General features: G+C 36.9%; 1 protein-coding gene across 13 annotated transcripts in view; it reads left to right on the top strand.

The window, feature by feature from the left end:
• Positions 1–24,366, top strand: part of ESR1 (estrogen receptor 1) — a 447,068-nt gene that overhangs the window by 269,171 nt on the left and 153,531 nt on the right. For all 13 annotated transcript variants that reach the window (XM_009205860.4, XM_017957428.3, XM_017957417.3 and 10 more), the window contains 1 exon segment: positions 17,611–17,946. In XM_009205860.4, coding sequence (XP_009204124.1) covers positions 17,611–17,946 — 336 coding nt within the window.

Genomic DNA, 24,366 nt, shown 5'->3' with positions numbered 1-24,366 from the left:
GTACAGGACATGCTCTCGTGTTTTTCTTTTTGTTTTTGTTGTTTGTTTGTTTTTTAATGGCTGCATAGTATTCCATGGTGTCTATGTACTTCATTTTTTTTTTTTAATCCTGCCTACCATTGATGGGCATTTAGGTTGGTTCCATGTTTTTGCTATTGTGAATGGTGTTGCAATGAACATACATGTGTATGTGTCTTTATGGTAGAACAATTTATATTCCACTGGGCATATACCCAGTAATGGGATTACTGGGTTTAATGGTACTTCTCCTTTTAGGTCTTTGAGGAATTTCCACACTGCTTTCCACAATGGGTGAACTAATTCACACTCCCACCAGCAGTGTATGAGTGTTCCCTTTTCTCCATAACTTCCCCAGCATCTGTGTTCTTTTTTTTTTTTTTTTGAGTTTTTAATAGTAGCCATTCTGACTGGTGTGAGATGGTATCTCATCATGGCTTTAATTTACATTTCTCTGATGATTAGTGATACTTAGCATTTTTTCATTTGTTGCCAACTGTATATATTCTTCAATGAGGTGTATGTCAGATTTTTTGCCCATTTTAAAAGTGGGGTTTTGGGCTGGGCACAGTGGCTCACGCCTGTAATCCCAGCACTTTGAGAAGCCAAGGCAGGCAGATCACCTGAGGTCAGGAGTTCGAGACCATTCTGGCCAACATGGTGAAACCCCGTCTCTACTAAAAACACAAAAATTAGTCAGGCATGGTGTCGGACACTTGTAATCCCAGTTACTTGGGAGGCAGAGGCAGGAGAATCGCTGGAACCCGGGAGGCAGAGGTTGCCGTGAGCCGAGACTGAACCATTGCACTTCAGCCTGGGCAACAAGAACGAAACTCCGTCTCAAAATACATACATACATAAAATCGGCTTTTTGTTTTCTTTTTGTTGAGTTTGAGGAGTTTTTTCTTTGTATATTTCGATGACAAGTCTTTTATCAGCCATGTATTTCACAAATAATTTCTCCCAGTTTGTGGCTTATCTTTTTATTCTCTTAATTGTTTTTTTCAGAGTAGAAATTTAAATTTTAATGAAGTCCAACTTATGAATTTTTTTCTTCTGTAGATTGTGCTATTGGTGTTGTATATGCAAACTTATCACCAAATTCAATATCATATAGAATTTTTTCTGTTTTCTTCAAGAAGTAGTTTTGTAATTTTGCATTATATATTTAGATCAATGATTCGCTTTAAGTTTTGTTTAAGGTGTAAGGTTTGTGAATAAGTTTTTCTTTTTCCACATTGATGTCCAATTGCTTCAGCAACATTTTCTTTTTATGTATATCTTAAGGATAATCAATGTAATATTTTCTGAAAACATGACCTTTTTCCCATTTAATTGGCTCTTCTTCTTTGTCAAAGATCAGTTGACCTTATTTGTGTGGATCTATTTCTGGACTTGTTATTCTGTTTCACTGGTCCATCTGTCTATACTTTAACCTGTACCATACTACCTTTATTACTATAGCCTTTATGGTAAGTCTTGAAATGAAATAGTGCAAGTGCTCCACCTTCTTCAGAATTTTAGTTCTTCTTCAGTATTAAAGGCTATTCTAGGTCTTTTGCCTTTCTTTAAACATGTTAGAATCAATTGTCAATTTCTACAAAATAGATGATTGGGATTTGGATTTAGATTACTCTGAATCTGTTAATTAAGTTGGGAAGAACTGACATTTTATCAATATTGAATAATATGAACATGTAACAATATTGAGCTTTCAATTTCTGACTATTAATTATCTCTTCATCTTTTTAAGATCTTCTTTGATTTTTCATTGTTTTATAGTTTTTTACATATAGGCCTTGTACATACTTTGTTAATTTATATCTTTGTATTGAATGTACTATGGTAAATGGTATTGTTTTCTAAACTTTGAATTCCTATTATTCATGATGAGATGTAGGAAAGAAATTGACTGTTGTATATTGACATTAGATCCTTTAACCTTGGCATCATTACTTATTAGTTCCAGTGGAGTTTTTTGTTGTTGTTAATTCATTGGAATTATCTGCATAGATAATCATGCCATCTGTGAATAAAGATGTTTTATTTCTTCCTTCCCAATCTATATATCTTTTATTTTTTATTTTTTATTTTTTTGCCTTATTGCACTTGCTAGTATTTCTAGTATAATGTATTATAGGAGGAATGAGATAAGATATCTTAGACTTATCCTCATCTTCAGGGGAAAGTGTTTAGTTTTTCACCATTAAGGATAATGTTAGCTATTGGTTTTTAAAATTTCCTTTGTGAAATTGAGGAAATTTTTGTCTATTCTGAATTTGCTGAGTTTTTATCATAAATAGCAGTTGAATTTTGTCAAATACTTTTCCTGTGTCAATTAATATGATCATATGACTTTTCCCATTTTCACTCTTAATGTGACAGATTATACTGATTTATTTTCAAATGTTGAATTTGCCTTCAGACATGGAATAAATCCCATTTGTTCATGATGTATAATTTATTTGATGCATTGTTTGTTCTGTCTTGCTAATATTTTGTTGAGATTTTGTGCCAGTGCTCAGGAGAGATATTGGTCTCTAGTTTTACTTTCTTGTAATATCTTTATCTGATTTTGGTGTTAGGATAATTCTAGACTCAGAATGAGTTAGGATGTGTTTCCTCTGCCTCTGTTTACTAAAAGAGATTGTAGAGAATTGGCACAATTTCTTTCTTGAAAATTTGTTAGAAATAATCTTGCCACCATCTGAGCCAGATGATTTCTTTATTGGAAGGTAATTAGTAATTGAATCAATATATTTAATATATATGGAGACATTTAGGTTATTTATTTCTCCATGTGTGAGTTTTGGTAGTTTGTGTATTTCAAGGAATTGGTCCATTTCCTCCAAATTATCAAATTTGTGAGCGTAGAGTTGTTCATAATATTCCTTTATTATCCTTTTAATCTCCAAGAGACCAATGTCATGGTGACTTCTTTTCATTTAAGATATTGGTAATTGCCGGGCGCGGTGGCTCAAGCCTGTAATCCTAGCACTTTGGGAGGCCGAGACGGGCGGATCACAAGGTCAGGAGATCGAGACCATCCTGGCTAACATGGTGAAACCCCGTCTCTACTAAAAAGTACAAAAAACTAGCCGGGCGAGGTGGCGAGCGCCTGTAGTCCCAGCTACTCGGGAGGCTGAGCCGGGAGAATGGCGTAAACCCGGGAGGCGGAGCTTGCAGTAAGCAGAGATCCGGCCACTGCACTCCAGCCTGGGTGACAGAGCGAGACTCCGTCTCAAAAAAAAAAAAAAAAAAAAAAAAAAAAAAAAAAAAAAAAAAAAGATATTGGTAATTTATGTTTTCTGTCTCTCTTTTTTTTTGCCAGTGTCTTACTCTGCCACCCAGGCTGGAGTGCGATGGTGTGATCTCTGCTCACTGCAACCTCTGCCTCTTGGGTTCAAGTGATTCTCATGTCTCAGCCTCCCGAGTAGCTGGTATTACAGGCATGCTCCAATACACTTGGCTAATTTTTTTTGTATTTTTAGTAGAGATGAGGTTTTGCCATTTTGGCCAGGTTGGTTTTGAACTCCCGGCCTCAAGTGCTTTGCCTGCCTCGGCCTCCCGAAGTGCTGGGATTACAGGCGTGAGCCACCGTGCCCGGCTTCTTTTTCTTAATTAGCCTGAATAGAAGTTTATCAATTTTACTGATCTTTTAAAAGAACCAATTTTTGTTTCACTGAGTTTCTTTATTATGTTTCTGTTTTCAATTTTATTGCCTTCTGCTGTAATTTCAGATGCTCCTTGACTTATGATAGGCTTGTGTCCCAATAAATCCACTGTAATTTGAAAATATCATAAATCAAAAATGCATGTAAAGCACCTGACCTACCGAACATTATTGGTTAGCCTAGCCTCCCTTAAATGTGCTCAGAACACATACATTAACCTATAGTTGAGCAAAATGATCTGGCAACAAAACACACTATGGAGTATTGATGGTTTACCCTGAGGATCACATAGCTGACTGAGAGCTGTGGCTTGCTGCTGCTGCCCAGCATTAATTGAGAGTATTGTCCCACATATTGCTAGCACAGGGGAAGATCTAAATTGCAAATTGAAAATACAGTTTCTACTGAATGCATGCATGTTGCTTTTGCACCATGTGGAGTCAAAATAATCATAAATGAAACCATCTTAAGTTGGGAACTGTCTGTATTATTCTTTCTCTTCTGCTTGCTTTAAGCTTATCTAGTTTTTTCTTCTCTAGTTTTCCAAGGCGGTGGCTTAGGTTGGTTTTTGATATTATATAATTTTCTTATCTAATATATTTACTTAATGCTATGAATTTTTCTCTAAGCACTGCTTTTCCTGCGTCCCACAAATTTTGATGTTCTATTTTTATTTTCTTTTAGTTCAAAATAGTTTACAATTCCTTTTGAGGCTTTTTCTTTGACTCATACGTTCTTTAAAAGTGTGTTGTTTAATCTCTAAATATTTTGAAATTTTCCAGCTATCTTTCTGTTGATTTCTAATTTATTTCCACTTTGGTGTGAGGCCTACTTTGTACAATTTCTATTCTTTTAAATGTGTTAAGGATGTTTTGTGACCCAGAATGTGGTCTATCTTGGTGTGTATTCCATCAGAGCTTGAGAAGAATGTGTATTCAGTTGTGGTTTGATGGAGTATTCTATAAATATTAATTAGATCATGTTGATTAATCATACCGTTTAGGTCAACTATATCTGTATTAATTTTCTGCCTGCTCACACTAGCAATTACTGACAGGGGAATGGTGAAGTTTCTAAGTATAATAATGGTTTGGACTTGTCTATTTCCCCTTTTAGTTTCAACCATTTTGCTTCATGTGTTTTGATTCACTTTTGTTAGGTATACACATATATACACATATTTACCATTGTTATATCATCTTGAACAGTTGACCCCTTTATCGTAATCTTTATCCTTGATACTTTTCCTTCTTCGGTAGTCTGCTTTGCATGAAATTAATATAACCACTTCAGCTTTATTTTTATGAATGTTAGCATGGTATATCTTTCTCCATTCCTTTACTTTTAACATATCAGAGTTATTATATTTAAAGTGGGCATTGTTATTAGAACAAATACCAAATAAAGTATTTTGCATGCTGGGCTTAAAACCTAGATGACAGGTTAATAGGTGCAGCAAACCACCATGGCACTTGTATACCTATGTAACAAAACTGCACATTCTGCACAGGTATCCTGGAACTTAAAGTAAAATAAAAAATAAATAAATAAAAATAAATAAAAAATTAAAAATAAATTAGCTGGGTGTGGAGGCAGCCACCTGTAGTCCCAGCTACTCAGGAGGCTGAGGCAGGAGAATTAAAATAAATAAATAAATAAATAAATAAATAAATAAATAAATGGGGCTTGTTGTAGACAACGTATAGTTTGGTCTTCCTTAAAATTCAATCTGACAACTTCCATCTTTTAATTGGTATATTTAAATAATTTATATTTAAAGCAAGTGTTGATATATTTGAATAAAAATAAACCTATGTTTGTTAACTGTTTCATATTTGTTGTCAAAGGCTCCTTTTTGGTCTTTCATAGTTTTATTTGAGCAATGTATGTAATACCATTTTATCTTTTCTCTTAGAGTATTAACTATACTCCTTTTTTTTTTTTTTTTTTTTTTGAGACAGAGTTTTGCTCTTGTTGCTCAGGTGGGAGTGCAATGGTGTGATCTTGGCTCACCGCAAACTCTGTCTCCTGGGTTCAAGCGATTCTCCTGCCTCAGCCTCCCAAGTAGCTGGAATCACAGGCATGTACCACCATGCCCGGCTAATTTTGTATTTTTAGTAGAGACGGAGTTTCTCCATGTTGGTAAGGCTGGTCTCAAACTCCTGACCCCAGGTGATCCACCGGCCTTGGCCTCCCAAAGTGCTGGGATTATAGGAGTGAGCCACCACGCCCAGCCTAACTATACTTCTTTAAAGAATTTTTGTACTGGTGCCCCTAAAGTTCACAGTATACATTTTTAACTATTCTAAATACACCTTCAAATAACACTATTTCTCTTTGCATGAAATATAAGAATATTATAACATAGTATTCTCAGTTCCTCCCTACTGTCCCTTGTGATGTAGCTGTCATTCATTTTGCTTACCTATATATTATAATCACCTATACATTGTTACTATTATGATTTTAAACAGGCAGTTATTGTTTTTTTAAAGATTATATTTTATTTAGTCAAGTATATCTAAAATATCATTTCCACATGTAATCAATATGAAAAATTTTAATTAAGTATGATATGTTTTCTTATACTATGTGTTTGATATTCAATGAATTTTTTTATTATTATACTTTAAGTTCTAGGGTACATGTGCACAATGTGCAGATTTGTTACATATGTATACATGTGCCATGTTGGTGTGCTGCACCCATTAACTCGTCATTTACGTTAGGTATATCTCCTAATGCTATCCCTCCCCCTTCCCCCCTCCCCACAATAGGACCCGGTGTGTGATGTTCCCCTTCTTGTGTCCAAGTGATCTCATTGTTCAATTTCCACCTATGAGTGAGAACATGCGGTATTTGGTTTTCTGTTCTTGCGATAGTTTGATGAGAGTGATGGTTTCCAGCTGCATCCATGTCCCTACAAAGGACACAAACTCATCCTTTTTTATGGCTGCATAGTATTCCATGGTGTATATGTGCCACATTTTCTTAATCCAGTTTGTCACTGATGGACATTTGTGTTGATTCCAAATCTTTGCTATTGTGAATAGTGCTGCAATAAACATACATGTGCATATGTCTTTATAGCAGCATGACTTATAATCCTATTGTTTACATCAATTAAGAATTTGGAAAGAATTTAGAATCCTTTCTAAAATAAATTTCCTTTTATTTTACCTTAATTTACACATTCTGTGATTATCTTCCATGATTTATGTAGATCCAAGTTTCTGACTTATATCACCTTCCTCTTGCTTGAAGAACATTTTTTAACATACTCTGCAGGGCAAGTCTGCTGGTGATGAATTCTCTGAATTTTTGCGTGATTTTTTTTTTTAATCTTCACTTTTGAAGGATGATTTCCCTGCATCTAGAATTCTAGATTGGTCACTTTTTTCAACATTTTATATATTTTACTTCACTTTCTTTATTAATGTGTGGTTTCTGAAGAGAAATCTGCTGTATTTCATCCTGTTCTCTATAGTTAGGTGTTTCCCTGCCCCGACTCTGGCTTTTTCAAGATTTTCTCCTTGTCTTTGGTTTTTTTTGCAGTTTGAATACAATATGCCTAGGTGTTGTTTCTTTTGTTTTTTGTAAGGAGTGGCGTGTATTTATCTTCTTGATATTCTCTGAGCTTCCTGGATCTGTGGTTTGGTGTCTGTCATTAATTTTGAAAAGTTATCAGTCAACATTACCTCAAATATTTCCTCTTCTCCTTTCTTTTTTTTTCTTTATGGTATTCCAATTATGCATACGTTTGTTATACTTTTTGCTTTTTCATTCTTTTGATTCTTTACATTTCAGTTTGGGACGTTTCTGTTGACTTATCTTTCAGCTCACTGATTATACCATTTTTACATTTCTAGCATTTGCTTTTGATTCTTTCTTAAAATTTCTATCTTTCTGCTCATATTACCCATCTTTTATTGTGTGTTGTCTTCTTTTTCCATGAGAGCCCTTGAACTCTTAATCACAATTGTTTATCTCTCTCCTGACATTCCACATCCAATCCATCAGCATGTCTTACTGGCTTTACTTTTAAAATAAATTAAACTCAGGCACTTCTCACCATTTTTGAAATAACCCTAATACAAACCCCTGTTACCTCGTCAACTGCAATGGCTTCCTAACTTATTTTGTAACTTTTGATCTTTGAGTTCTTCCAACAGCCAAGAGTTCTTCCAAAACTATAAACTCTATCATTGGCACTCCTCTGCTCTGTGGAAAGCAGTGGCTTCTCATCTCTTTTAGAGTACAATGCAAGCTCTCACCTTAGCTGGCATGGCCCTGTGGGATTGGCCTCCCTTGTCTTACTTTTCCCTTGTTCAGGCTGCTGTGACTTTCCCTGGTCTTTGGCTCTTGCTAGAAAGCTTCGAGCCCATTTCCTTCCCAGTGTCAGCATTTGTGTGTTGCTCGTTTACCTTCCTCACTTCATTCTGGTTTCTACAGCACAGAGAGGTAGTCCCTGATCTAAACATCCTCTTCCCCTGCTTTCCACTTTGTTTTTTCCCCTAGCACTTACCATTATCAGACATCATATGTTTATTTGTTTATTGTCTATCTTCCTCATAAAAATATGACATTGTGAGGGTAGGGATTTGTCTTTTTGCCCCAGAGCAGTGCCTGACTCTCAATAACTTTGTTGTATTAAGTGAATGAATAAAATTAAAGCTGATTCAAAGTGAATGAGCATGTGTACATTTTACATAAGTGATACATGACATTCTTCCATTCCTTGGGGGCTCTTTTAACCATTCTCAGCCAGTTGTAGTACCTTTAAAAAATCATCATGAAGATGATTTTGAGAACTAATTTTGGCAGGAGATAGCAGTTTTAGTCTATCTGCTCCATGTGCAGAATAATAACCTATTTTACTACATCTGATATTCAAGCACTAGAGTCTATTAATAGGTAAATAATTTCCAAAAATAAAAGCATCAGGGGGAAAACAGGGAAATTATTTTTGAAATTATTTTTCAAAAATGTGTGCATTTTTGAAATCTCTAATAAGAAATGTTATAGCTGATAATTCCAGCAATTACAGAATCATGATTGTATCCATACTGGATCAATAGAGGCTCTGGCTTATATAATAATTTGCCCTCTAAGGATTCTAGAACCCCACATGTAAACACAGAACAGATTTATATTGATTGACAGTGCATGTAGGTTTCTACAGATCGTGCCAGTCAGTGTTTCCTAAGGCAGTTGTGCCATGGTAATTAAAATTATGGGCTCTGAAATCAGCCTGCCTGGGTTCAAACCCCATCTTCATGTGTCAGTTTCCTTGGCTATAGAAAGGAATACTAATAGCACCTACCTTACATTGTGGCTTTGAAAATTACATGGTGTAACTTAGTCAAGAGCTTAGATGAGCAATTGGGATCTGGCAAGTGCTAAATAAATGTTAGTTTATCATCATAATAATAATTATTATTACTGATTGCAAGCAAGACAAACTGGTTCTCACTTCAGCAGAAAAAGAAATTATTGAAGTAATTTTGGTTTGATCACAGATTTAATGTGAAGGATGAATAACCAGGCTCGGAAAACAGGTAGAAACCAAGAGGCAGTCAGCATGGCATAGCAGCCAGCACTTCATCAGTGTGATGCCTTGGGGGCAGCCTGGCAGGAGCCACTGCCTTCACTCCTGGACTGCAGATCCACCACAGGACAGCAGGCTGAATTGTCCTGTGTCCAGACTTCACAGTCGCAGGGGAACAGGCTGCATGCAGGTGGGGCCCAGGTCACCTACCTTCACCCTAGAGTCCGGAGCCACAGACAACAGTAATTGTCCTTATAGCTTTTGTGATGGAAAGCAAGTCCTGGCAACCACCAACTCATGTACTGGGGAATTCGCCAAATGTAGGAAGGCAACTAAGATGCTGGGAAACCAAGAATTCACAAGTGAGTGTTACACCAATTAGTTAATTCATTACAGATTTCAATATTTTCCAAAAAACATCCTACAAAGAACAACTCACTTTAATATACTCCAACAAATGATGAAATCTCTCCTTGGTCATCAGCTTTTCTAAATTTCTGTAACTTTAGGTGATTCTGAATTTCTTAGTGATTCTGAACTTCTAGAAGATTCTGAAACTGAAGAGTCTTACTTTGGGATGTATTCAAATCCTGGAGATCAGTCACATCAGTCCGTGCCCTTTTTCATTATGTAACATGAAACAGAAAGACCTTTCCAACTTACCTTGGGAACCTGCTCCTACAACAGGGTGTGTCATCCCATTTAATAAAGGAAGAGTTATATTTGCACTGTGACCCCTCATCTGAGGTCATCGGGACCGTGCTGTACTCCCTAGCTGCACTGTAAAGGGATAGACAACAACCTTGTCTCCCTCTCCCAGTCATTGTAATCTGTATCAGAGTGCATCATTAGATGAATGAAGACGGAAATGTTCCCATGGTCAGCAGGTGGGGAAGGCAGGACTTGCTCCTCCGAATCAATGAAACCTAGTTCATTCTAAGACTTGGGGAGAGCAGCTTTGAGGAAATGGGGCCCCTAAACTTGCCATGTGGGAGAATTTGGGGGATGGTAAATAGGGCATCCTTTGTCTGCTAAACGTAATCTTTACTTTCCCACCCTCCAGTTTTTCTCAGCTGGGCTTGAAATTGTTTTTGCTTGTTACACTTTATGGGAAAAGAAAGGGAAATCCTAATAAGGTCCATGCCAGCAAAACTCTAGAAGAAGAAACTAAGAATTTCAAATTGGCAGTTTGTTCATGAGAAAAGACGAGGTTAAAGGATTTTGTTAAACAGATGACCAAAATAATTACTGGAAACTTCTGCTTCTGGACAAGGTGGAGTAACAAGGGCTACATCTACCTTCCCACCAGAAAATACAATAAACAAACAAAAACTGGACAAAACACTGGACATGACACTGTTGTCTTTAAACCTTGGACATCAATCAGTGCAGGATGGTATTTCATAAGAAAGGGAAAAAAATTGGGGTGAGCCTTCTGATTGCTTCCAGCCTGGAGAGAAGTTTCAGGCCACAGCAAGTTGGGAGGAACCTAGGTGTAAGTATATATATAGGGTAGAACATCATAGTTGCCAAATGAATGGCACAGGAAAGAAAAACTACAAGAACAGGGGAAGTAGAGCCATAAAACTAGAGTGGGGTCTAAGATTCACTATGGATGAAACGGGGTGTTAATTGGGTTTTCAAGGCCAATGCAAGAGGAGGCATAGAAAAAGAACAAGGTGGTGTTGGGAAGTATTATAAAAAGAGGCACAGGCTCATCCTTGTTTTATAAAAAACAAAGGCTTTTGGAGGGGATTTGTAAAGATAGGTTTGAAAAGTACTTTGAGACTATTTGTGGAAATTCATGAATCTTAGAGTTTGATTTTATTCAGGAGATCAGTAGCTTTTAAAATGTAAAATAAAACCAGTAAACTCTATCTAAAATAAGTTCTTCCCCTAATCCCAGCATAAAAAATACATATTAAAGCATAGCTGCTTTAGACAAAATGGGGGGTACGAGATGACCAGAAACCTCAACAGCACCACCTCTAGTAGCACCGTAGAACTGCCAAGAGTTTTCAGAGTATAGTTAATTCCTGCTGATGGCTAAGGCAGTCATTGTTGCAGAGAAGATTGAAGATAGGTGAGATCAGTTAATTGGGTTGGAGGGAAGACTGAAGATAGGCAAGAAGACAAATTAGGAACTGCTGCAATGATCTAGGCAAGAAAGAACCTATGAACTAGGAGGGAGGCTTAAAGACAGCAAGGAGGGGACTATAGGCAGGGACATGTAAGGAAATGCTCAGTGGGTTAAGGTGAGTTTGTAGGTATGAAAGGAGAGAAGGAAAGAACATTAAGTAGCTTTAAGTGAACCAGATAATTTATAGTTCCTTGACCTGAAACATTTAGAGGCTGTGATAACACTAATAATAATAATAATCTGTAATTGCATGAATTACATAGTGTAATGATACATCATGATATAATGGTCTTACCAACGCTTTACAATCAATGACATTGTGGTACTGAGGCTTTGGAGGCAGACAGACCTTGATTCAAACCTCTGTGCTGCCCGTGGTATGACCTTGAGCATGGTAGTTAATCTGAACTTCTTTCTTTTCTGTTAAATGGGGGACAATGACAGTACTTACCTTATAGTATTTGAAGGGAGAGTGTTAGAATTGATACTGGGGAGTCTCTCCAGAGAAAGTTTTATTAGTTATTGTCTTTATTTAATTCTTAATTAATCAGCACTCCTGTTTTCTTTAACATGTTGAATTTAAAAGCTCAGTGTATTTCTTTGTCTTGCCTCTTAATACCTCATGAATTATTGAGAAACAAAAGAAAGTGATTATGCAAATGTTCAAAATATCTAATAATACATGAAAGTAGTCATGGGAAACTGGAGAGAAATAACTTTACTGATGTTATACTAGTTTTTTTCTGGAAGCATAGCATATTAAGAAAAAAGCTCATTCCAACGAAAGAAAATGTAAAAATTAGAGTGCATTAGAAGCATCATCCAATGAATTCTATTCCTAATGAATACTCAGGCAGTATGTTAACTTTTTCTGAGATACGATAGCCAAGCCAAAAAATTTGAATGAAAAAAACAGATGATTAAACAAACTGAAGTAATTAGAGGTAGTCTTTGAAAATGCCTCATTAGGCATTTGACTCATTAGGACAGATCTTTTGATTTTAGGGCCAGGACATAATTGTTTAAGCAGCTGATGTGTCTTCAGCTCCTTTCACCTTGTCACAAGTTGTCCCCTGTACCGCCTTTCTACCTAGCTTCCAAGTCCAGGCAGACTTTGAAGAGATTCCTTAGGGCTCACCTCCCCTAGAGAGTGCCCTCCGTACCATCTCTTTCCTTTTCCTCCTCATTCCTGTTGCCTGTGTTTATTGCTTTAATCAATTCCCCTAAGTGAATACCTCCTAGGTGGATTAGAATCATTCAAATCCACCTTGATTACTGCTAAGTGGAAATTTTATACTCAGCCTTTCTAAATCCTTACAACAATGTGATGAGGATATTACAGTTGCTTTAACCCAAGGAGATGAAATTCAAACTGGTGGCATTTCACACTTACAGTGGGCTTGCAGGATGAAAGAGAGCTTGGTATCTCGATCCCTTATATAAAACAGGTGGGTCTTGTTAGAGAAATCCTTCAATCATTTTTAAGGTTAAAATTTTGAAAAGAGGTACAAAGAAATTTGCTTTGATGCAAATATTGTCTAGTCAGTTATGTAACTTGAGAGATAATGACAGTGTACACTAGCTATCCAGGGCACAATATCTCTGTTGTGCAGTTGAACATACTGCTCAACCATTCTGGAAAACGGCATGCTCATGTGTGAATGACAATGTATCTTGTGTGTATGGCATTCCAAGCCAACATGTTGGTCACTGCAAGTAAACTTCTTGACTGTCAAGAGGCTGCCTGTTTAATATTTGCATGATCTAAACTAATTGTTTCTTTTGTTTTTTCCTCTGCTTTATGAACTGGTAGTTTGACCTTTTGGTTTCTCCCCTGAGAGTTAACAAAAGTTAGACAGTCGGGGGGTGAACTTAAGTAAAATCCATATCACTCTGTGTTGTTGGTCTACTAACAATTCAAGACAATGTCTTGGTAGGAAGCAAGGAATGAGTTTTAAATTTGATCTTTGAATTTCAATTATCCATGCCACTCCTGTGGTCCACCATTCTATATAATTAAGAATAAGCTGTATGTTCCATAGTGACACAACCTGTTGTTTCTGATTTGCCGTTTTCACTTAACCTGGGGTAAAACTGAAATAGAAGTCAGGTCACTTTCTTTTCTACCTTCTTCCACTCAATTCTAGTTAGATATTTTTGAACTTCTATAAAATGTCTATGCAATATTATCACCAATAATGTGTAAAATCACTACTGCTATGTAGAAGAGGATTCATTCTTCATTGAACCATACCCTTGGGATCCTATCACATGCAGTTGATCATATACTATGTATAATTTTCTAATTTTTTTTTTGTTTGTACACTTTGTAGGGACTTTGGAATTTGGAAAACATAGTACATTTTGGGTATATGTATTAGTCCATTTTCATACTGCTATAAAGAAATACCTGAGACTGGGTAATTTATAAAGAAAAACAGGCATAATGAACTCACAGTTCCACATGGCTGGGGAGGCCTCACAATCATGGCAGAAGGTGAAGGGGAAGCAAAGGCACGTCTTATATGGCAGCAGGCAAGAGAGCATGTGCAAGGGAACTGCCCTTTATGAAACCATCAGATCTCGTGAGACTTATTCACTGTCATGAGAACAGCACAGGAAAAACGTGCCCCCATGATTCAATTACCTCCCACTGAGCCCCTCCCACAACATGTGGGGACTATGGGAACTACAATTCCAGATGAGATTTGGATGGGGACACAGCCAAACCATATCAGTATATTAAAGAAAATATTTGTTAGTGTAAGTGAATCTACTTTCACCTACTTGATTATTTGATGATTTTATAAATAGTCATCTCTCTTTCCTCATCTTTCCAATTGCATTTTGTTGTTCCAAAGCCCAAACCTGTGTGTCTTGTGTTCAACAACCTGAATCATACAGTTGTGAGATGTAAATGGGTGTGGTGGTTCCACTTACTTCTTCACATAGTACTATAACTAAGCCATCTAAGTAGTTTGCTCCTAAATTCCTCCAAGAAGGGAAATATCATGATTTGATTTAAATGTGACATCCTTTCTTAGAAACGTTTTCTTTGTCTCCTTCTTCCCCAGTCACTTCCTCCCATCCACTGTGCTTTTGGCAGTTCATTTGTTCATTAATTCATTCAACGAATATTGAATAACTTTTGATCAATGTCTTCCTCCCTCCAAGCTGAAAACTTGATGGAGGGTAACATGATCTGTCTTTGTTTACTACTGCATCTTCCGTGAATATACATTGTAAGTATTGAACGGATTTTTACTAAATGAAGAAATACTTTGATGAAATATTTTTGATAACTGCCAATATCAGTTTCTGAATTGATTCTAAAATTCTTCTGCTGGAAAGTGGATTAGCTTTAGTATGACTGCTGAAGCCTTTTAAAGTGGGTGATAACACTACATTTTGTTTGCTTTATTAACCTAAGTGCTTTTCTTTGGAATCTTTTTAAAGGAAGATAAATTACATTTATGAAAGAAGCATATTATTTTTAAAGTACTTTATTTTTAAAAGGTAAAATGCTTGTGTAGTTATAATTTGGTAACTCTTGATTTCACCTTAGGAAAAACAATATCACCTTCTAACCATTTCTTTTTTAGTCAAATCACTTGCTTTTATTTCTTTCTGTAGATCTGCTATTAAAAGATTGTAATCACTGCTGCATCTTTCCTGTAAGACTTGATCACATTATTAATTTCTTTGTAAACTTGTAGAATAGGGGTATAAATAGTACTTGGGTAATACACTGACTAATACTGAAGAACCAGGCATTTTCTTACCCCAGCCCTCACACAAAGTAGGGAAATACAAGTTAGAACTCATCTCAAAACTCTGACCTCAGAATTTCCTGAGAAATCTGAACCGAGAAAGATTCTTTGCTTTTGACATTTTTTCCCTGGTTTCCACCGCAAGTCTCTTGCTCTTACATTTTTTTTTTTTTTTTCCTAGTGTTTCAAACAGAGGATGGTAGAGTCGTATAGAACAATCTCAGCATTGGAGAGGCTCCTGGAGGTCAACTAGTGCAAATGCTTTCTGGATAATGGAATCCTTTGGGAACATCCCTTGAAAGTCTTCATCTAGCCTATTCTTGGAAACCCCCAGTGATCCCCCTCATCATTTCCTATGATGGGAGCTTCTATCTTTGTCATCAGCTCTGACTATTTCAAACTGCTTCCTTACATTGAGCTGTAACTAACTAAAAAGTTTCCACACCCTGCTTCTGTTTTAGCCTTTGGGCTCATAAAGAACAAGTTGAACCCGTCTTCTGCAGAACAACTCATGTACAGGAGATGCTCAGGTTTCCTCCATGTTTTCCTTTCTCTAGGCTAACCCTTCTTTGTTCCTCATTTGCTCACTATATGACCTGATTTCATGTCTCCTTACCCTTCTAGTTACCCTAACTTGAGTAGGCTTATTTTTCTTATAGTTTCAGGATCCAGCAATGAGTGTGATACATCAGGTATGCTCTGATGAGTTGAGAGTAGAGTGGACATATCATCTCCCTTAGTTCAGATATTGTGATCTCATTGGCAAATCTGGCAATAAAAGTTGAAATGCCTGACCAAGGACAATGGCTGGTCAGGTGCCATTGTTCTCATCTTTTACTTTTAGGTGTCCCTCAGTTTGTTAAGTTAGTACCTACATAGTGTCCTGAAACTTGTTCAATTTGTACCTACATAATAGATTAAATTCAAAATCTCTGCTTAACTGAAAACAAAAGCAAACTTCTTTTCAGAGCCAGAATCTGGAATCATACTTAATAGAGAATGATCTTGTACAAGTTGGATCATCTCTTTAAGTAACGGTTTCTCAAACTTACAAGATTATTGTGAGAACTAAATTAGTTCTAAAGTGTTTCCATGTAAAGTGTATGTAAATGCTTAAAATATGTAGTAAGTTCTGAATGCATATTACTAATAATAATCTTTATTATAATGTTTACTATTTCATGAGAAATGCTTATTTTAATACTGAGCAAATAGGAAGAGTTCATGGCTTCTCTATGTTTTTGAAGTGTCATTTAATATATTATATATATATATATTTATATGTATAAAACATATATATATATTTCAGTTACACATTTGTCCAAATACGTTTACAGATTAAAACAAAACAAGACAAAGTTCTCACACTAGTTATTTGTTATAAAGTGATAGAACAAGTGATATGTTATAAAGAGCATTTATTTCTCATGTCTTTGGTATTAAAAATAGTTGTATTAACTTTGTATCAAAATGATTGCTTCCTTCATTTAAATCTAAGAATTATTGCTGTCTGATAAATATTGGAGAGATTAACTTTTTTGAAAATATAGAAGCTCTTTGTCTTTTTAAAATAGTTGTTTTTGGCAGATGTTAATACATTTCGGCAGCACAGTATGGCCTTTTTCAGGTTAAGGTGCTGAGCCCACACCTCAAAGAATCACTGCAAAAAGATTGGATCCCCCCTCTTCACCCCATTTCATAATTTAGTTAGTGAGAACCACAGCTGGGTAAACCTTTGGGGGGAAATTATCAAATAAAACAAACTCTTTTCAGACGTTTACAACTTTTATGTTAGGAAAAAACAAACACATTTGTGAAAAGCTTAAAATCCAGTAAACGACTTGAGGGACTTGTGGTAATCCTAGGGTGATGAGGAGCAGGTTAGTAGCAGTGAAGGACTTAGCACCCCAGGGGGCCAGAGGCTGTAATATACCTTACGAGCAAGTCATTCTTATTTAGTCTTTCCCATTAAGAAGTCTACTTGGACTAAATGCTTTTAAAAATGCCCTTTTAATTTACTATTAAAAGAATATTCCTAGCAGAAGTAGTCTTTGATGCTAAATCATATTTTAAGAATAACTAAAATTAGAATTTTGTTCTTTTTATAACACTCGTTACCTACACACATCCCTACCTGGTGTGTCAGAGTCAGTTTGTACGGGCTCACCAAAGCCTACTGTTCAATTTTCAGGAGTTTTGTAAGCCATTTGATGTCAGACAAGTGGCCTGAAGTTTGTTATGGTGGCAGTATTTACACCATGAAAATTGGCAACTGCTACAAATAGAAGTCTTTTTCTTCTTCTCTTGGAGAGCCACTTGTTAAACACTTACCAGCTCACCTGTGCTTGAAAGTATTTCTTCAAATAAAATGAAAGACGGTTAGCTTTGAAAATTTTTTGTATAAAAGTTTACATGGGAAAAAAATATACTAATTGTTTTTTCTTCCCCCTGTGTTTTCAGGGATACGAAAAGACCGAAGAGGAGGGAGAATGTTGAAACACAAGCGCCAGAGAGATGACGGGGAGGGCAGGGGTGAAGTGGGGTCCGCTGGAGACATGAGAGCTGCCAACCTTTGGCCAAGCCCGCTTATGATCAAGCACTCTAAGAAGAACAGCCCGGCCTTGTCCCTGACGGCCGACCAGATGGTCAGTGCCTTGCTGGATGCTGAGCCCCCTATACTCTATTCTGAGTATGATCCTACCAGACCCTTCAGTGAAGCTTCGATGATGGGCTTACTGACCAACCTGGCAGACAGGGAGCTGGTTCACATGATCAACTGGGCAAAGAGGGTGCCAGGTAAGAATGCGAAGCTCAACTTTTAAGAGTCAATAGCTTTTCAAGAACTGATTGTGATGTCATGGGAGAAATAGTGGGGAAAAAAGAAGCAATAACATGTTATGTAATAGGTTTCAAGGTTATAGGAGATGTGTTCATTTTCAGTATCAATACACTGTAATTTTCCTGGAGATTAGGAAATAATATTTTAAAATAAAAATCCAGAAGACTAAAATTTTTAAATTGGCATAATTTATTTTTAATCCATCTTATTTACCCAAAAGATTTAGGGTGGACACTACATGATAAAACTATTTAATAGTATATGTTCACATTAGCAGAAACTCGTAACACTAAATGATCTACAAAAGTTCTTAATATTAATGACCTTTGTTCAAAACATCTCAATTATTAATAAAACAATGTTATCTTAAAAAGATTTTTAAGATTGGGTGTGGTGGCTCATGCCTGTAATCCTAGCACTTTTTGGGGCTGAGGTGGGAGGATTGCTTGAGCCCAGGAACTTGAGGCCAGCCAGGGCAATGTGGCTAAACCCTGTCTCTACAAAAAATTTTAAAAAATTACCTGGGTGCAGTGGCACACACCTGTGGTCCCAGCTACTGGGGAGGCTGAGGTGAGAGGATGGCTTGAGTCCAGGAGGTTGGAGCTACAGTGAACCGTGTTTGTGTGGAGTGCCACTGCACTCCAGCCTGGGTGACAGAGCAAGACTGTCTCAAAATATAAACAACAAAAAAAAAGTTAAGAAAGATCTTTATGGATTAAAGAGATAATAATAAGTTTACTTACTGAATGCCAATTATTTATCCAACCTGGTGTGTGCTTAGTATTTTAGGAGAAAGAGAAAGGCAATGGAAAAATAAATTAAGGTATCATCCCTGAAAGAAACTTTTAGAAAGACACAGTGGCTGAAGTGATACCTTGTTCCTTCAGCTGATTCTCTCAGAACTGGTGTTATAGTAAAATTGAACTGTTACTCCTGTTGTTCAGGGAGAAGAACTCAAGTCTGTATGGAAACAAGACTAGAAAATGGCTTTCTCCCTGCCCCAGTGTATCCATTCAGGAGCTAATGTAGATGAACCAAGGCAAGAGGAAGTTAAATTTTTTTCTGGGCTTATAGACTCAATGAGTGATAGATTTAGTTGGAGTTTTTCTCATTTGGTTTCTTTTAATAGATGAAATTAATTGTTTCCTACGAAGCATGAAATGTTTAATATGAAACTAAAAAATGTGGATTTGTACTTGCATTTCAAGGGTCACTGCTGTGTTACAGGCCAAGTGAACTTATGTCTGGCCTTAGAGAATCTTACATGTATTTGCATCTATCAGCATATAAACATGTGGGCCGTAGAATAAGAAGCCAGCAGTACCAGAACCCAGCCTTGTTAGAGGCCACCATTTTGGTGGTTTGAGTGGTTATTAGGTTACATGGAAGCATGGAGAATAATAGGCAAATGTAGGTTTTCAATGTCAGTCGAACTGGCAAACAAAAATTCCTGATCATCTTCAGAATGAAAAGTTTTCTTGAGTACCTACATATTTTGGCATTTTTATATGAAGCAGATACATTATAAGTTAATTGTTGGAATATAAATGTAATGTGGCTGTAAGTTTTTTCTTTATATTTGTTATTGCCTTGTTCTTATATTTTAGGGAAAGAGAAACAAACAAAGAAACTAATGGTCATATATTTGAGAGCCAACTCTTGGTTGCTATTCAGTTTTATTTTCCTGTAAACATATATTTTTCCTCATGAAATCTTGGTAATGTTAGCTCTGGAGTACTGCTGAACTGAAGTATAGACATTTTCTTACACATCAGTAGATTCTCGTCATGGCATTTTTATAATAATAAACTATCGAAGAGCATTAGTAACAACTGGAATTAAGCTCAAATACATTACCAGCGGTTGAAGAATTCACATCAATAATCTTCTGAATTTAGGAATAAAATGGAGAAGTCAAGGAAAGGAAAATATTATACACAGGCTAGCAATTGTTCAAATATAATTATTAAAGCCAGAGTTAGACAAACTTATGGCAATAAGATATGTAATAAAACCACTCTATAACTTCATCATGTTAGTTTAAAAGACCTGCATGATTCCAAAATCCTTAGACCAATAAACTATGTCTTCTCACTGGATAATTAAAAAAAATTATAAAGGCAAAATGAATTATATATGTGTGTGTTCCATGGGAATACAGCTGTTGTAAATCAAAGGCCTACTTGTCTGACCAAGCAGAATAAAAATAGTCATTGATTTTAAAGAGACGAAAAATGAGGGAAGAAAAAAGTCTTCTGCAAAAGTTCTACAGATGGTTGTCAAGCTTTTCAGAAAAATACACAAAGCAACATTTTGAAAAGGATTTATATCTTTTATACATTCAAATACCATCTGTTATTTAAAAAATATAGCCCACACTGAAAATCTAATATAGACAATATAACGTTTATGAGATAATAGCTTGAGAATGACTATAATAATAGTAATTTTTAAAAAGAGAAAATAGGCTGCGCACAGTGGCTCACACCTGTAGTCCCAGCAGGTGTGGGTGGGTGAATTACCTAAGGTTAGGAGTTCAAGACCAGCCTGGCTTTTAAAATGGCAAAACCCTGTCTCTACAAAAAAATATAAAAATTAGGTGGGCTTGGTGGCACACACCTATAGTCCCAGGTACTTGGGATGTTGAGGTGGGAGAATTGCTTGAACCTGGGAGGCAGAGACTGCAGTGAGCCAAGATCCCACAACTGCACTCCAGCCTGGGCAACAACGAGACTCTGTCTCTAAATAAATAAATAAAGAAGGAAATAGTAAACATCATTAGTAAGAAGAATAGCAAACAGTTCAGTTCTGGAAATACCCAGAATTAGCTATATGATACAAAAACCCTCATGGATCATTTGGATAATCCTCAGAATATCTGTCAATATAACAAAAACTATGAATTGACTTCATTTTGAATGATGAATTTTTAACAAAAATAGTCCATACTTTGGGCTATCTTAATAGTTCTAGAAGTGCTTTCTTCTTCTTCTTTTTAATTAACAGAATATTATCAAAATTTTCAAATGTTGATGATTATAAATTGAATTTTCCTTTTCATTAATACCTGGGGCTTATTTTTTGACTTGATACATTTCTCTACTCAGAATTAAGATGTGCAGAGCTTTAGGATAAAATGCATCATAAAAGTGTGAGAGTCAAGTTCCAATCTGTAAAGTACTTCTAGTAGACCTGGATAAAGATGACCTTAAGAAATGATTTTTTTTTCTCTTTGCAGTTTAAAAACAACAGTAGCAATAAGAATGATAAAACCTACAAAGCCAGCTCTGATAAAAGATGCTTTTTTATAACACAATCTACTTTTTAATATTTATCTATAGAGAAGATTTTCTCCTTATTGTTTGCTGAAATTTGTTTATCTTTAATAGGAATTTTATAGCCTTATCCCTGGGTAGAAATTCAGTTTTTTAAAAAGTAGATTACTAAATCTTAATTTGCTATTATTCTACACATGGTAAAACTAGTCAATAACTGTAATATCATTGAGCTGAAGGTTAAAAAGGAAAAAATATGACTGACTGAAAGAGTGGTTGTATTTTTGATTTCAGCATCACACTCAATTGCATCATTCAGTGGTTCATTCTTAGTTTTGGTGTTAATGAAATACATCTGAGATTTTTTCCCCAGAAGCTTGAATTGTGTCACCACAGTGTCCTTTTGATTTATTAAAAGTTAAGCCTTTTCCAAAATTCACCATAATTTTACATGTCTCAAAAGCAATGTTATACTTCAAGTTTGTGTTATAATTCTATATATTTTATGAAGATTTTGATAGATGTCTAGCCCTGAGTTTTTTATTGCCTGTTAAATACTTATAACCAAAAGTGTGACAGCCTCATGAGCTGCTGCTGGGCACAGATCTGAGAGAGTACACTGAGAGTGTTGGCCCAGGAAGAGGAAGAGAGGACAAGGGGCAGTTCAGTGGCAGCTTGGCTTTGTGTGAAACATGCCACCTTAACCACTTCCTCATTCTTTTAGTGGCAAACTAGGTGACCTTCTCCTTCCTCTTTCCTGCCGAGTCTCCCTCTACTCAACACTCTAGAAGGCCCCTCTTCCTCCTCAGTCCTGACTCCCTGTCATTGACTTCAGGTGGCCTCCTTGCTCCATTTTGGCCCCAGGGGTAGACAATCTACTCTTGCTGGACATGCCTCCCAGCAGCCCCAAGTTCAGGTTTCTTGGCAGTTTCTATGTTATCTGGAGGATGCATGGTTGTGTGAGTTATTCCAGGGCTCAAGGCCCGTTCTGTGTCTGTGTTCCCCAGGAATCCAGGAATTTGCTTCTCTGCCTCTCATCGTCATCCTCATCACTAAAATTAGCAGATTTGAGCTCAGGAAATGCTTGAATCAATGAATAAATGAACAAATGACAGGTGATTTTTGAAAGTCTTGAGTTTCAGAAGTCTCTGAGCCCTGTTACAGCTCAATTTTCCCATAAACTAGAGCTGCTCTCTAAGGCTGTGGCATTTCTCCTTTTTCTTCTCCTCAAAATCTACCTGTTGTTCTGATATCTCCCGGACAGTCACCTTAGTGAGACTCCATTTCCATTTCCAACCTCTCTTTTGTAAGGGACAGAGAAATAGCTAGAGGAATATGGAGCCATGCACTCTGAGGACTTTAGCAGGCTTCAACTGTCTATTTACAAGTGAGTTTCACTTAGTGAATGAAATTGGAAACTTAAAGTGGGTAGGGATGAGGGTTCTGGGAGAGGATGTAACACCTCAATCTGGGAATTGGGAGCATCTTCAAAGGCACACACTCAATTCTGGGAGGTCCCTGTAGATTCCAGAGATTTAGGAGGGCTTCCCAGGACTCTGCTTCCCAACCTGTCATTGGACCAGTAGACCCTGCTGTCAGGCTGTTGTGGTGTCCAGCAGCATGCTTTGGCAAGGTAATGAAAGATAACATGACATGGACGTATGGTAGACATCCTGGAGAGATGACAGAAGCCTCTGTTTAAGGACAAGATTTGCCATTTAGATTTTGCACCCACTATATAATAAGAGCCTTAGGATTGGGCTGGAATCGCCCTAGCAGGCATGATAGCAACCCCTCTGGACTGGCAATATGCAGCTTTTTTGCAAGTGTTCCATGTCCAAGTCACCCCACCCAGCTTTCTACTGCTCCTGTGGAAGCTCTGGTGAAACTCAAGGAAAGCAGCTGTTGTTGACTGGATTTTTCTTTCACATGAAACTTTGAAGCCTCATAGATGCTTATTGGCCTGGATGCTATTAAACCTTAAAAAATCCTTTTTTCATCTTGACAGTATTTGAGAAACATGTCAGGGGCATTTTGCCCACCCTCCTCCAGGTTCTGTGTCATTGGGTGATATGGTTTTCCTGTGTCCCCACCCAAATTTCATCTTGAATTCCCATCTGTTGTGGGAGGGATCTGTGGTAGGTAATTGAATCATGGGGGCAGGTCTTTCCTGTGTTCCTGTGATAGTGAGTAAGTCTCAAGAGATCTGATGGTTTTAAAAAGCGGAGTTTTTCTGCACAAGCTCTTCTTCTCTTGTCTGCCTCCATGTGAGATGTGCCTTCCACCTTCGGCCATGATTGTGAGGCCTCCCCAGCCACATGGAACTGTATGTCCATTAAACCTCTTTCTTTTGTAAATTGCCTGGCCTGGGATATGTCTTTATGAGCAATGTGAAAACAGGCTAATATAGTGAGTCTCGGTCAGGTTGTGTTTATGTTGAACATGGTGGACTCGTGGTGCTTGGTGTCCCCAGGGCACCCTGTGGGGAAGGTTGGCCTGTGGCTTTGCTACTTCCAGGGGGTTTGACATGGAGAATGTGTGTTTTAAGTAATAGATATATTATGATTGAAGTGTGTTACAGGCTGAATTGCATCTCCTCAAAAAGGCATGTTAAAGCCCTAACCCCCAGTATCTCAGAATCCGACCTTCTTTGGAAATAGTGCCTTTATATAGGTAATCAAGTTCAAGTGAGGTCATTAGCACCAGCCCTAATCCAATAAGGACCGGCATTCTAATGAAAGTGGAAATTTAGACACAGAAATAGACATGCACAGAGGAAGATGACATGAAGAGACACAGAGAGAGGACAGTCATGTGACTGGAGTGCTGGGTCTGCAAGCTGAGGAATGCCAAGGTTTACTGGCCAACATTGGAAACTAGAAGGGGCCAGAGTGGATCTCCCCTGAAACCTTGAGAGAGAGCATGGCCTTGATTTCAGATGTCTAGCCTCCAGAACTGTGAGGCATACATTTCTGTTGTTTTTGAAGCCACCTAGTTTTTGATACTTTGTATGGGAGCCCTTGGAAATTAATACAAAGTGTATTAAAAATAGAATTTTCTTCTATTGTATTTTTGAAGCAAAAGAAATAAGGAGCTATTGAT

Source organism: Papio anubis, chromosome 6, assembly GCF_008728515.1.
Source record: "Papio anubis isolate 15944 chromosome 6, Panubis1.0, whole genome shotgun sequence".
NCBI classification, from domain to species: Eukaryota; Metazoa; Chordata; class Mammalia; order Primates; family Cercopithecidae; genus Papio; species Papio anubis.
The sequence above is the reverse complement of the archived record's forward strand: the minus strand, read 5'-3'. Positions and strand labels throughout refer to the sequence as shown.